Source organism: Micropterus salmoides, unplaced genomic scaffold (genome assembly GCF_014851395.1).
Source record: "Micropterus salmoides isolate LMB-PRFRI ecotype aquatic unplaced genomic scaffold, ASM1485139v1 Ms_hic_scaffold_17, whole genome shotgun sequence".
Classification (NCBI taxonomy): Eukaryota; Metazoa; Chordata; class Actinopteri; order Centrarchiformes; family Centrarchidae; genus Micropterus; species Micropterus salmoides.
The window spans coordinates 33,460,309-33,474,554 of NW_024040817.1; the positions used below are offsets into that span (position 1 = coordinate 33,460,309).

The following is a 14,246-nucleotide window of genomic DNA, read 5'->3' on the forward strand; positions in this document are numbered from 1 at the left end:
CTTGCTATGTTTTACTGGACGCATTTTTACTGTGACCAGTTGTGCCAGTGTTTGTGTACTGTAAGTGAGAGAGAGATCTTTGGACGGGGTGTCTACCAAATTTTTTAGAAATAAATTACATTGACTCTGATGACGTTTTTAATGTAAAAATCCCCCCCGCGCTTTTTTAAATTTAATACTAGCTCGTCCTCACCATATAAATGGCTGTATAGGTTGATTATGGAGCAGCTATTTACGACCCATATTTATGACCCATATTTTCAGGTCATGACCTTAGTGACGAAAGAAATCAGGTACATCACCTGATTTCTTTCGTCACTAAGGTCATGTAAAGGTCATATAAAGAGCAATAAAATCTGCAGAAGGAGGTGTTGGGGTGGATGAATGGGTGAAGTAAATTCAGGACTTATTTCTTGCCTAAACCTAACCAAACTACGACCGTTTCACGACGTTAAGTGTTAAACATCACGTGATTTAGGTAACATATTTAAGGATTGGTACGCCTGTCAATGGACTGGTACTTGCCAACACTCTTTTGGGAAGATTCATATATGTCATTATATTTGTGTATTTGTTCTCTTGGAGATCACTAAAAAAACAGGCATATGTATCGTTGACTTTAAAAGAAAGTGTATTGTGAGTCCAGCTTATATATAGCACTGTGCACAATTTTTGAACACCTGCCTAAAACTTTTGCAAAGTAAGAACACCTTCAAAATAGACATGTTAATAGATATTAAATCAATATTTGGTGTGACCACCTTTTGCCAAACAGCATCAGTTCTTCTAGGTACATTTGCACAATTTTGTAGCCAAATCATCAGTTGTATGATTAAACAATTATAGCAGGTGCTCTTACGTTAAAGCATTTTTCCCCACCTGCCTAATATATACACGGTACTGTATTTATGCATAGCTTAGTTCACATTAGACATTTTCACTTATATGTTTGTTTCAGCACCAAAGGCCAAGCTGCATTACCAGTTTAAACTTTAATCTATGTTAAAAAAGAGACCATGACAATATGAAATGACAATGTCAAAATGAAGTGAAGCTACTTGCATGACAGTCAGAGAGGAAAATAGTGCATGCCAAGCCTTTAGGGTCAAGCTGAAAACAAGGCAACAAATTAAGAAAAACAGATGCGTCAAAGCAAAAAGTAAAACACAGCATCCATCCAGGCAGAAAAAAGTGACAGCAAACAGGCAGAACACATATCTGAGGACTGAAGATACAAACCTCCAACATTAAATTGCTATGTCTGATGTAAATAGTTTCACCCTCAAGTTTCTTAGCTCTTTTCTGTGGAAAATGAGGGAAAGGGGAAGATCTGGTTGGAAATAATTCTGAATTCATTTAAACATTTTAATATTTGACTTGCAATGGAATCCAATGACCAGCACTGACCATGACAATGACATGAATCACAAAAAATAACAGAGCTATAGGGCTGCAGGAACCTAGTTTTGTGCTGTTCTTGTGGTTTTAGTAAACTATAATGTAGTTTAGTCTCCTGCTCTGGCCTTTTCTGTTTTATTGAATTTTAACCATTGGTATTAGTAAATTACACTGTATCAAGTAACTATCAGTCTATTTTTATACTCTTGGTATATACAGTATGTTGTATATTCCCCATTATTACTGTGTTTGTGGTGCAGGATTTGTTCAATGCTGAATTTAGTGTTTTTACATCAGGCACCTCGTTGGACAGCTAAGGGGTCCTTATAATATTGAGCCGTTGCCGATCTGCTAATTATTGCTAATTAGTTTGTGTTATATTAGCGAATTTCACCGCTAATATAACATAACGTTACGACTTGGTAATAAGCTAAAGCTAACTTAGAGTTAACATGTGCTCTTTAAGCTAGTATTCTCATGTATATTGTGTTTTGTTTATTGCAGATACCAGTACAGAAAGAGAGTCAATCAGACCAATGTAAAGTCTCAGACAGAACAGACAATAGAGATAAATTCTAACGAATCAAACTGTAAACAGCAAGCCAAAAACACAGAGCTGTATGTAATTTGGAGTTGTGCTTCATCAGTAAAGCCAAGTTAACTGTCCTACTGTGTTTCCGGCCTGTGTTTGTGTGGATGAAGTGTTCCAGCGAATTCCCCTAAAACAACATACAGTCCTAGCTCTCCGTAACACTGGTCCTTCGAGCCGGATTACTTCACCCATATCAGCAAAATGGACACAATGAGAACATCAATTATCGCAAGTGAAGCGACAGGACGGCCACGGCAGCTACCAGCTTACCTCCAGGGCTACCAGTTCAGCCTCCCTCAGTCCCTCATGCCTTATACTGCTCCTCATCTGGATGAAAACTTAGGTGCCAGTGCACAGCATCTGCAGTCACTCAGCCTGCAGACCAGGTCTGCTTCTCAAGATGGCCAGCTACTTCGAGCACTCGGACACCCACCCTATCATTCCCCTGCAGCAGTAGTCGATAAGGTGAGCCAGTGGAACACAACACCACAAGCTAGTACATATCTTAGCTTGCCAACAGTGTGGGAGAGGCCGCCATCTCCTGCCCTAAGTGAATGCAGCCTGCGAAACCATCCTCACAGTGTACAGCCTCAGCGAGCCAGGTTCTCCAGCATCACAGCGATCAGTACAAGTTAACCCAAACTTCCTGCCAGATGATACAACTTGGCCAAGCACACAAGCAGCTGCATTCACTGCCAGTGCTGCAAGCACAGTATTACTGTCCAAAGTTATAACATCCACTACCTCAAGCCAGAGCCATGGCCAAAGTGACATTCTAACCTGATCCCTTCCAGTTACATTAACATCTACATCACAGTTTGCACCAGTCCCCAAGCCAACAGCATCTACATCATACCAACCTGCCTATCAAATAATGCATCCTGTGAGTACGGCTGCAAGTATCCAGCATAATAGCCCATCTACTCATATGCCAGTCCAATACCAGCCCTGTTCCACAGCTCCAACCTATCCAGTATACCAGCCATCTCCAACTGTGATAACGCCAACATGCCAACCCCTGGCTCCACCAGCACTGCTCCCTGTGCTTCAACCCACAGCTCTGTGAAGTAACGTTGCACCATACCACCAGTTGTCATACACTCCTGCTGCAGTTCCACAGCCTGTGTACCAGCCTCCACCAGCTATTACAGCGTAGCCCTTGATCCAGTCACAAAGCTATCACCAGGTCCGCCTCTACAACCTGTTCTCCAGCCTCAGCCTCCTTCCGCAGTGCAGCCTTTCTACCAGCCGGTGCCCATAATGCCAGGTCCTTCTACTCAGGTATACAATACAGTTTCCAGATGCCGAAGCAGCCTGTTCCTGTACCTGAACTGCCCAAGCTGGTCTGTGACAGTGACAGAGAATTCACCGACCTCAAAATGGCGCTAGACCACCTGCTTGGCCCCTACACAGAGCTGTCAGAGCACACTACAAGTACCGGGTACTCATGGAGCACTTAGTCCTGGATGAAGCCAAGCTAATTGCTCAGTCCTGCAGACATTATACCCAACGCTACGTGGCTGCTATGGAAGCATTACAGCGCCAGTAAGGACAACCACATCAGCTCGCACAAAGTGAGATTGCTACAATCTTAAATGCCCCTGATGTTAGATCGGGAGACACCAAAGGCTTCCAGAGTTTCGCCCTCAGTGTTGACTTGCTAGTAGGAATGCTCACTTCACTAGAGGGGTCCAGTGGGACAGAAATGATGTCAACTGGCCATGTCGACAGACTACTTAGTAAGCTGCCCAAGCATATGAGAGACAGTTTTGTAGAGCACTTCCAAACACAAGGTCGTCTCAACACAAGTCGACTAAACCCCTACAACCTCAAAGACCTCGCTAATTGGCTCAAAGTTAAGGCAGAAGCTCAAAGACTATCTGCAAAAATGGCACAGCGTCATCGTCCTGAAAAGCCTCGTGTCTCCAGGAGAGACAGAAACGCTCCAGCTTCCAAGCCCCGAATGCAGTCTGTGTCTGTTTATCACAACCCTGACAAACCCGAAGCTGATAACAGCTAATAAGTCATACTGCAGAGACAGCCCGCTCTAATCCCAAGTCACAAAGGTCCAAGAAGTTATGTCTCTTCTGTAAGAGCACAGAGCACTATCTGTCACAGTGCACTGACATCGTACAGCGTTCACCAGATGACGTCATGATATGGCTCGAACGTAGTAAGTGCTGTCGTAACTGTGGTCGGACCAGCCACCAGCCCGAAGCATGCACCTTAAAGAAACCACGCAGCGAGTGTCAAGAAATTCATCTGAGAGTTCTACACAACGTTGCCAAGTCAGACTCACGTGTCTACCTCATCACTCCACGTGACCAAGCCACCCTCAGCAACTCTAAGCAAGGAGGAAAGGTATATCTCAAGGTGGTGCCCATCATAATATGTCACAGCCGCAAGTCACTGAAAACCCACACTATTCTGGATGATGGGGCCGAACGAACAATAATACTACCAGCTGCTGCCCAACGTCTAGGCCTCAAAGGTAAAGCAGAGACCCTCACTCTCCGCACCATCCGCCAAGATGTCGCCCATCTTGCTGGTGAGTCTGTGTCTTTCTGTGTAGCCCCACTAGCACACCCGAAAGAGCGCCACCTTATTAAAGATGCCTATACAGCAGGCCAACTTGCTTTAGCAGAGCAATCCTACCCCATGCCCCCACTACAGGAACGTTATCGCATTCTACAGGACCGCCCACTCCCAGACTTTAGTGAAGTGCAACCATTGATACTAATCGGCACAGATTGCACACACTTGATCACAGCTGAAGAGCCAGTGAGAGTTGAACCCAAGGGCAGCCCAACAGCAATCCACACAAGCCTCGGTTGGGCACTTCAATGTCCAGACAGTATGGTTTCTAATGCTGCTTCCTGCTACTTTACCTCCCTCACACCAGCACCAGATGACCTCTACCAACATATCGAACGTCTCTGGCAGCTAAAAATCCTCCCATTTCGAAACGAGAAGCTAGCAGTCCGATCCCGTCTAGACCAAGAAGCCATCAACATCCTTGAGACACGCACTGAAAGAGTCAAAGTGGTTGACACACTCCGCTACGCCACACCACTACTCCGTATCAAAGGGGTACCACCACTCAAGGCCACACCTGAAGCAGTCATGCCCCTTCTCCGTGGCACAGAGAGGCGACTACGAAGAGACCCAGTTCTAGCTAAACAATACGAGGCAGAGATCCAGAAGCTCATCAGTGGAGGCTGTGTAGTCAAGCTCGGTGAAGATGAGTTGAAGGCATCCAATGAGTCATGGTTCATACCCCATCACCTCGTTCACCACAACGGCAAGCCCCGTCTCATGTTGGACTGCTCCTTCGTCCGTAACGGCCTCTCACTCAATGAACAGCTCCTGCAGAGAGTCAAACACTCACCATGCACTCACCATGTGTCTATAAGGTGCTCGCCCGGCAATATGACCCGCTTGGGATCATCATCCCCTACACAACAAGAGCTAAAGTTCTCGTTCAAACGTTGTGGGCCAAGAAGAGGAGCTGGGACGACCCTAACCTTCCTCCAGAGATCATCGAGGCCTGGTCGAGCTGGGAGAGTGAGCTTCCTGAACTGGCTGGTGTGTCCATTCTCCGAACATACGCTCCATTGGAAGCAGCTACTGAAGCTACAGAGTACACTCTCCATGTCTTCTGTGACACCTCGGAACAGGCGTATGGTTCGGTCGCCTATCTCACCACAACCACCATCAACAATGCAGTTCACGTCTTCTTTGTCATGGCCAGGTCGAGAGTAGCCCCAAAACGCCAACAGTCAATGCCACGTCAGCTGTCCTCCCTCATCCATCGAGAGCTCACTTTAAACATCACAGAGACTTGGACCGACTCAGCTACAGTCCTGACCTGGCTGACATCTGAGTCCTGCAGGTTCAAGGTCTTCGTTGGGACCAGGGTCTCTGAGATCCAAGACCTGACTGCCTCTCACACCTGGCAGTATGTAGATATGACAAACAATCCGGCTGACGACCTAACGAGGGGTAAGACCTTGGCCGAGTTAACCACTTTAAATCGATGGATCCAGGGTCCAGCTTTCCTCCGCTCTCCACCACAAGAATGGCCTTCGGTTCCAGAATCCGTCAACCCAGCAGATCCCTCTGAGCTCAAGCAGACAATCTTCTGCAGCCTCACGCAAACACGCTCTCCAGACCCACTGCTAGACACCTCACAGTTCAACTACTGGGCGAACCTGGTTAAGGCTACGCATCAGTTGCTTCACGGGGCGGCCGCAGACCCATCATCACCTCCTCCTAATCTCCGTCACGTGGAGGTCCACCTGCTAAAGACCAGCCAAGCAGAGAGCTTTCCTGAAGAAGTCAAGTGCCTAAAAGCTGGTAACCCTGTGTCCCCCAGCAGCAAGCTGAGTTCACTTGCTCCAGAGATAAGAGTCTGGCCTTATTCGAGTTGGAGGTTGACTTAGGCACATTGAATCCAGTCCTACTGACATCCACCCAGTTGTGCTTGATCCCAGGCATGCTGTCACAAGACTCCTCATCAAAGACACGGACGCACGTCTGCTCCACCTGGGCCCAGACAGAGTCTTCCCCAAGCTCAGACGGCAGTATTGAATCCTACGTGGGAGACAGGCCGTGAAGAAATATCAGAGAACCTGCCTGGAGTGCCCCAAAAGGAGAGGAAAGCCTTCGGTCCCCATGATGGCAGATCTTCCTCCTGCCCGCCTGCGACTCCTAAAGCCCCCCTTCTACTCCACAGGAGTTGACTGTTTCGGTCCATACGTCATCAAAGTTGGATGCCGGAACGAGAAGCGATGGGGAGTGATTTTAAAGTGCATCACGACACGCTGTGTCCACCTAGACCTGCTGGCAGGCCTCGACACAGACACTTTCCTCTTGGCGCTGAGAAGGTTCATAGCACGAAGAGGAACCCCCGCCGAGATACTCTCAGACCAAGGGACTAATTTCCGAGGGGCTGAGAGGGAGCTTAAAGAGGCCTTTGCAGCTATGGGCCCAGATCTAAAAGAGAGACTCGCCAAGAACCAGATTAAATTCCAGCTCAACCCACCAGCAGCGCCTCACTTCGGCGGAGCTTGGGAGAGTGAAATACAGTCCGTCAAGAAAGCTCTCCAAGTGGTTGTTGGCACACAATCCCTCTATGAAGATGTCCTTCTCACCCTTCTGATCGAAGTCGAGGGCATCCTCAATACAAAGCCCTTAGGTTATGTATCGTCAGACATAGCTGTTCCTGATCCAGTGACGCCTAACATGCTGCTGATGCGGCGGAGGGACGCCTCCTTACCACAAGTGTCATACGCTCCTGACACCCTCACAAGACGACGTTGGCGCCACTGTCAGATGATGGCGGACCACTTCTGGGCTCAGTTCCTTAGACATTACCTTTCTTCCCTACAAGTCCGGCAGAAGTGGCGGCGGCCCACTGATGACATCACCCAGAGCACGGTTGCCATGATTATCAATCCCCAGCTTCCGAGAGCGCAGTGGCCCATCGGGAAGGTCGTCAAGGTGATCGAGAGTGCAGATGGTTGTGTCCGGTCGGCCGAGGTCCAAGTCGGGGAGAAGACCTACCTACGGTAGCACATCTGGTCCAGCTGCCTGCCATTTCAGATGACGGCGGAACCAGTCCAGGGACTCCATCAGCACCTTCGGGAATTTAGTAGTCTTTACATAATAGCTAGGCTATTCTGGGGGCGGCTGTTGTAAATTCCCTATTGTTACTGTGTTTGTGGTGCAGGATTTGTTCAGTGCTGAATTGAGTGTTTTTACATCAGGCACCTCGTTGGGTAGCTAACACAGTCTCTGTAACACAGTAGTTTCTGCTTGGTCTATGGTTTGCGCAAACTACCTGCACCTGGGGTTGTGGTGAACAAATCTGAAACCAGTGTAAGAGACCAGTGTTAGAGACCACCATCATCTGACCAGGTGTATACCTGCTAACTTTGCCAAGTTCGCAATATGAACTTGATGATTTGTTAAACAGTATCTTATACACACATACAGCACTTACAGAGCAACAATTGCATTCCTTGGTGTAGTGTTTTTGGCCACCTGGTCAACTTAAGTCCAGTATTAACTCTCTTTCAGCTCGGGGAAATATCTGTCAATTCTATGTATCTATCGTCTCAGGTTACGCATGTAACCCTTGTTCCCCGAGAAGGGGAACGAGACACTGCGTCGGTGACGACACTATGGGAACGCCTCTGGGCGTGGCAGGGCTGAACTATCAATGAAACTACTCCAATCCTATTGGTGTTACTAGAACGGTAGCGTGTGACGGCGTAACCGGAGGGGGTATATAAGCACGCTGGCACATAGGACACATTAGCCCTTTCTATGAAGCAAGGCACTCCAGGCGGGGTGAGGTGTGGCGGACCGATGCAGTGTCTCGTTCCCCTTCTCGGGGAACAAGGGTTACATACGTAACCCGAGACGTTCCCCTTCGAGGGAACTCAAACTGTGTCGGTGACGACACTATGGGAACGAGATACCCACTTAGGCCGCACCGAAACCCCGCCTGCCCCCAGCGTGCAGAACCTGACGGCATGACTAGGAGGAGAGCGCACGGGTGCCGGGTGCAGAAGGCACAAATCCTGGAGTGACGCCCCTGCGAGGAGGGCCCTAGTAGCCGCCATGCCTCGAGTAGAGTGCGCCCTTACGGCCATAGGTGAAGGCGCACCTGATAGGCCAAGGAAATAGTCTGAACGATCCAGTTGCTGATGGTGTGTTTAGAAGCGGGGAGCCCAGCCTTGGGGGACCCGAAACACACCAGCAACTGGTCTGCTTTCCTCCACCGGGAAGACCTCAGAGTGTAAATACTCAGTGCTCTGACAGGGCAGAGCAGATGAAGTCTCCCGTCCTTAGGGACATAACCTGGACAAGGGTGCAGGATGGCCCTGACCTTCCCCTCAGCCGACTCCAGGGGTTCGAAGGGGGCCTCAGCCAGCGCTTCGAGAACCACTGCCAGGTCCCAGGTGGGAACCCTGGAACGAGTCACGGGTCTCATCCTCCGGGCTCCACGGAGGAAGCGCACGACCAGCGGAAGCCTCCCCAAGGGCTCATCACTCAGAGGGGCGTGGAATGCTGCACTGGCAGCCACATATACTTTGAGCGTGGACGGGGAGATGCCAGCGGAGAAACGGTGCTGGAGGAACTACGCACTAACTGGGTCCACCGCCCATTCTCTGCACCAGGTGGTGAACACATTCCACTTTAGGCTGTACATCCTTCTCGTGGATGGGGCTCTGGAGCTGAGCAGCGTCTCGACTGCTCCTGTCATCAGGCCCGCCTCTAAGAACTGCGCCCCCTCAGGGGCCAGACCCATAGCTGCCACAGGGCGGGGTGCGGGTGAAAGATCCGGCCCTCTGCCTGGGACAGCAGGTCTCTCCTCAGAAGGACCTGCCAGGGCGGGCCCTCGAGGAGCGATATTAAATCCGAGAACCATACTCGTGCCGGCCAAAACGGGGCTACTAGTAGTAGACTGACGCTGTCCTGGCGGACCCGCTCCAGAGCCCCCAGGAGCAGAGCGACTGGGGGAAACGCATACAGACGCAGCCTCTGCCATGTCTGTACCATGGCATCCAGCCCTAGCGGGGCTGGGGGTGATAGGGAGAACCACAGGGGACAGTGCGCCGTCTCTCGTGAGGCAAACAAGTCCACGTCTATGGGGCCGAACTCTTCACATAATAACTCCACCACCTCGGGGTGGAGTCTCCATTCCCCGGACCTCAGCCCCTGTCTCGACAGCAGGTATGCTCCTTGATTCTGGGTCCCAGGGATGTACATTGCTCTGAGGGACAGCAGTCTCTGCTGGGACCACAGGAGGATCCGATGTGCCAGTTTGCATAATGGGCGCGAGCGCAGTTTCCCCTGGTGATTCAAATAGGCCACTACTGCCGTATTGTCGGTTCTGACAAGGCACCCTCGGCGATCTCGCGTTGTGATCCCCAGGATCGGAGCCGCCGCGACGCCTCAGCGACAGCGGGGCCTGTGCCACGAGGGGAGCGCATCCGACCATCCTCTAGGAAGTGAGCCGCTCGAGACCTCAGCACCCTCAGGGGCAGGGCCTCGCAATGGTCGCAGGCAGCCCCCTCGAGAGCCGCCTGAGCATGCGACATCCCCAGGCATGAGACGCACATCCCATGGGTATCACCCTCCGTGATGAAACGCTCACATGGAAAGACACGCTTCGAAAGAATCGCTTCGACATGATCTGCTGCTTCGTCTCGATGTCAGGTAGGATAATGGAGCTTCCAAACATAGCCAGAGTGCCAGCTGAATAGAAAGAAGCTAATGTGTCCTATGTGCCGGCGTGCTTATATACCCCCTCCGGTTACGCCGTCACACACTACCGTTCTAGTAACACCAATAGGATTGGAGTAGTTTCATTCATAGTTCAGCCCTGCCATGCCCAGAGGCGTTCCCATAGAGTTCCCTCGAAGGGGAACTGTATTAGCTGTGTTAAGCTTATCATTGAAATCTGTGTCATTGTGCAGTGTGTCCATTACTGAAAACTAAAAAAGTAATTTGGTCAGTGTTGGGGAAAAAGTCTGAGATTAAAGTTGCTTCAGGTGACTATCAGCTATTTTGTCAAGATAGCAGCAGAGCATTCGTGTTCACTCAAAGCATTATGGACTCATGTCCAGAGAGCGTTAAAGTCATGTTGTAATCCTTTTCTGATGCCGTAAACATGGGTTTCATTGTGTCTAAAACTAGGATCAAAAAGCAATACAAATGCTTTTAAATAATTTGCTTGTAGTAATCAAGCAGTCCACTTACAATTGTTCATTTTAAATCTTTTCATGCAGAATAAAACAGTTCACAGTTAAAACAGCCTCTTAGAAATATTTAGAAATGCAGTGAAACCACCACCAAGCTGTGGCTTAGTAGCCTGACGTTACTGTATTTGTAAACAGCACAACATTGTTTTAGAGTATAGCCTAATTATAATTTGAATTACAATAAGCTATGTTTTATAAAATGTACTGTATTACTTTATAGTGTATTTGAATTATACACAATATGGTCATTTAATTTGTACAGTAATTTAAAAAGCATTTGAAACAGCTGTACTGTATTTTGAAATAGTCAAAAGTTTCCATTTCATTCCTTTATATTCATGCAATAAATATACAAAAGTCAATAAGATGGTCTCTGCATTAGAAATTAAAAAATTATTTTTGGTTATAATAATCCGCTTATAGTGAATTTGACTCAGAAACATAGGATCACTATAAATGGTTTCCACTGTATAGCCGATGTTTGCTTCTGGAGAAGGAGAAACCAAGTTTTATACAACAAACATTGTTTGGTCAAACAGCTGCAGGAAATGACAGTGACCAAATTAAAACTTGATGGATTGATTTCTCCTTGGTCCAACTGCAAGTTCTTGTCCAGCTGATAGGGTATTTGTAAGCCTTTACAGAAAGACAAGCAGCCAGAAATAATAAAACAATCTAAAGATTAAAGCACTTGGTGTCTTTGCAATGGAAAACAGCACTGTTAAACAACAGAAAAGCAAATTAAATGTATCTTCATGTGTAACTGATGCAGGGATGAGGATGGTGAATCAGCAGGAGCACTGGCTCAGGAGTATGCTAACCTTCCTCACTCGCACCATCTCCGTCTTTGTTTTGTCCTGAGGAGAGTGCTGCTCCCCCATCAGAGGAAACATATAGTTACTGTATGTAGGTTCAGTTTCAGTTTAACTCAGAAACAAACCATTTGTAATACAGTCAAAAACACATGCATTAAAGATGTTCAAGTTATGTAATACTTCCTGTGACAGTGACACTATGAATAACAATAGATTTATACACCTTCACCATCTCGATTATACTGGGATAAAATGTACCATAAATTCTCAAATAAAAGCCACTATTCCTATTACCTAAAAAGAATAACTTAATATATGTACTATAATTGCTCATGATAAATTTAGCATAATTGACATTTTCACATCACTCTAGCAATTCTCTTTTGAGGAGAAATAGTGGTTTAATTTTTCACAAATTAATTCCAGTAAATTCTACTTGCCATTCTTTTGGTGGGTGTTGTGTTATTGTCAGTGAAACACATCACTTCCTGCAGAAGTTTCACATTAAAAGCTTTCTAGGAAATAGGAGTGGGTTAAATGATGCTACCATGAGAGATTATATACATCGGTCAGCAGTCACACAATTTTAATATCTCTGGCTGCCATTGTTTGCAGTATTGCTAATAACTGATCATGTGGATGACCTAAACAGCCAAAATCTAAAATAAATAAATAAATGACTCATAAATTAATTAATATAACATTAAATGTATAAGAAATAATAATTAAACAACATTTTTGGAAATATTTTGAAACTGATCATTATTGATTATTTATTCTAATCATTGTTAAAATACAAAGAATTTTGTTCATCATCATTGAAATATAAGAGAATCAAGTATAGCCATCAGACAGGCTGTTATCACTTTTGCATTCCTGTGGAGAACACTCACAGCCTGTTCCCTGCTGGGCACAGGCTCTGACGGACCAACTGTTCTCACTCCCAAGTCGTCACATATGAATGCATGGTCAAGACCTGTTGGCGTCAGTTTGTAACACACTGGGGAGCCCCAAAGTCCAAGTAAGCAGGTGGTTAGGGAAACTGGGCTTTCACCAAGGAGACTGGTGTTCAATTCTCATGTGAAACAAAAAAGTCAACATTGGATTTTTTTATTTAGGTTACGTAAGTTGTGTACGTTACGTTACTTAAAAGTTCAGTGTGTAAAATTTCTGAGGATCTATTGACAGAAATGCAATATAAAATCCATAAATATATATTCAGTGGTGTATAATGAATTTTTTACCATACCATAGAATGAGCCATTTCTATCTACATAACGTCCATCCCATGGACATCGCCATGTTGCACCGTGATTCATCTACAGTACCTGAAAACAGACAAACAGCGCTATAGAGCGCGTTTCGTCAATACATTCTTCTTCTTCTTGCAGAATTCTGGCAGTGTAGAGCTCATCACAACGTTGAATATGTAAGTTTGTTTGAAGAAGAAGAAGTAGTAGTAATAATATACAGCAGGGGTTGGCAAACAAGTTTTGCATTGGATCAATTTTTTCAACCATTAGATGGTGGGTGAGAATATAAAGCATTATATTTGAAGCCCTTGTTACAGTGTTAGCTCAGTTGGTAAAGTGCCGGACTCTCACCTTGAAGATTGCATGTTTGATCCCATCTCTGGGTGATTTATTTTTCTTTCTTCGACAAATTGATTCTGCAGCAACTGTTTCTCGCATTACGGCATGTGCTGTAGTGTGTGTTCCGGTGTTTGATCCGCATCCATCAACCTACAGATGCTTTTTCATTTCCCAAGTATCTCCAGGCAGAAAACATTTAGGGGAATCCCGTTTTCTGACGGCTCTTTCAGAGGTGTGTCAAGCAGGCCACAGACTCTTTTAATGTTGTTCAGAATTTTTCAAAGTAAAAGCTCTCAGTTCAACTCCAAATAAATAATTACAGTAAACAAGCTTCTTGCGCTTTTATTTTGTAGGTAAAACCACTAAAGATGAAGTGATTATGTGAGTAACTGTTGCTGTCATGACTGAGATCTATTTCAGCACCGCTATCAAAGTATTTATTTATTTATATTTTTTGCCACTATCAAAGCGCCATAATCTGGAAGTGGGCCAGATATTATTGTTGGTGGGCAGTTTTGGCGATGGTCCATGATCACAGAGAGAATGAATGTGTTTCCCTTGTCAATGTTTGTATAAACTTTATCTATTATTTGACTTTATCTATTATTTATTAATTGAACATTTAGTGGTGTTCCCACAGAATCCCTCTTTGTCCGACCACTGTTTGATAACTTTTGAGTTTGTATCGCTGAACTACACGCCATTGGGCAAAAATTTCTATACAAGATGTCTGTCTGATAGTGTTGTAGCTAAATTTAAGGATGCGATTCCATCAGCTCTAAATTCATTATCAAGTCACAAAGTAACGGAGGACTCCTATGCTAATTTCAGTCCCTCCCAAATCGATCATCTTGTTGTTAGTGCCGCAGGCTCGCTGCGAATGACACTCAACTCTGTAGTCCCTCTAAAAAAGAAAATACTAAAACAAAGACGGTTAGCTCCATGGTATAATACTGAAAATCGCAAATTAAAGCAAATATCGCGGAAACTTGAGAGGAATTGACGTTCCACCAAAGTGGAAAATTCTCGTTTAATTTGGCAAGATAGTCTTAAAACTTATAGGAAGGCCCTCCGT

The 14,246-nt window shown here is 46.2% G+C and overlaps 1 protein-coding gene across 9 annotated transcripts in view; it reads right to left on the minus strand.

Moving 5' to 3' along the window:
• The window catches only part of epb41a (erythrocyte membrane protein band 4.1a), a 150,661-nt gene that overhangs the window by 35,095 nt on the left and 101,320 nt on the right, over positions 1 to 14,246 (minus strand). For 5 of the 9 annotated variants that reach the window (XM_038725061.1, XM_038725062.1, XM_038725059.1 and 2 more), the window contains 2 exons: positions 11,586 to 11,633; positions 1,240 to 1,302 (listed from right to left, as the gene is read on the minus strand). The exons of 2 other annotated variants lie outside the window; for them this stretch is intronic. In XM_038725061.1, coding sequence (XP_038580989.1) covers positions 1,240 to 1,302; positions 11,586 to 11,633 — 111 coding nt within the window. The remainder of the gene's footprint in view (positions 1 to 1,239; positions 1,303 to 11,585; positions 11,634 to 14,246) is intronic. 2 more of the 9 variants (XM_038725065.1, XM_038725063.1) reach the window with 1 other exon arrangement.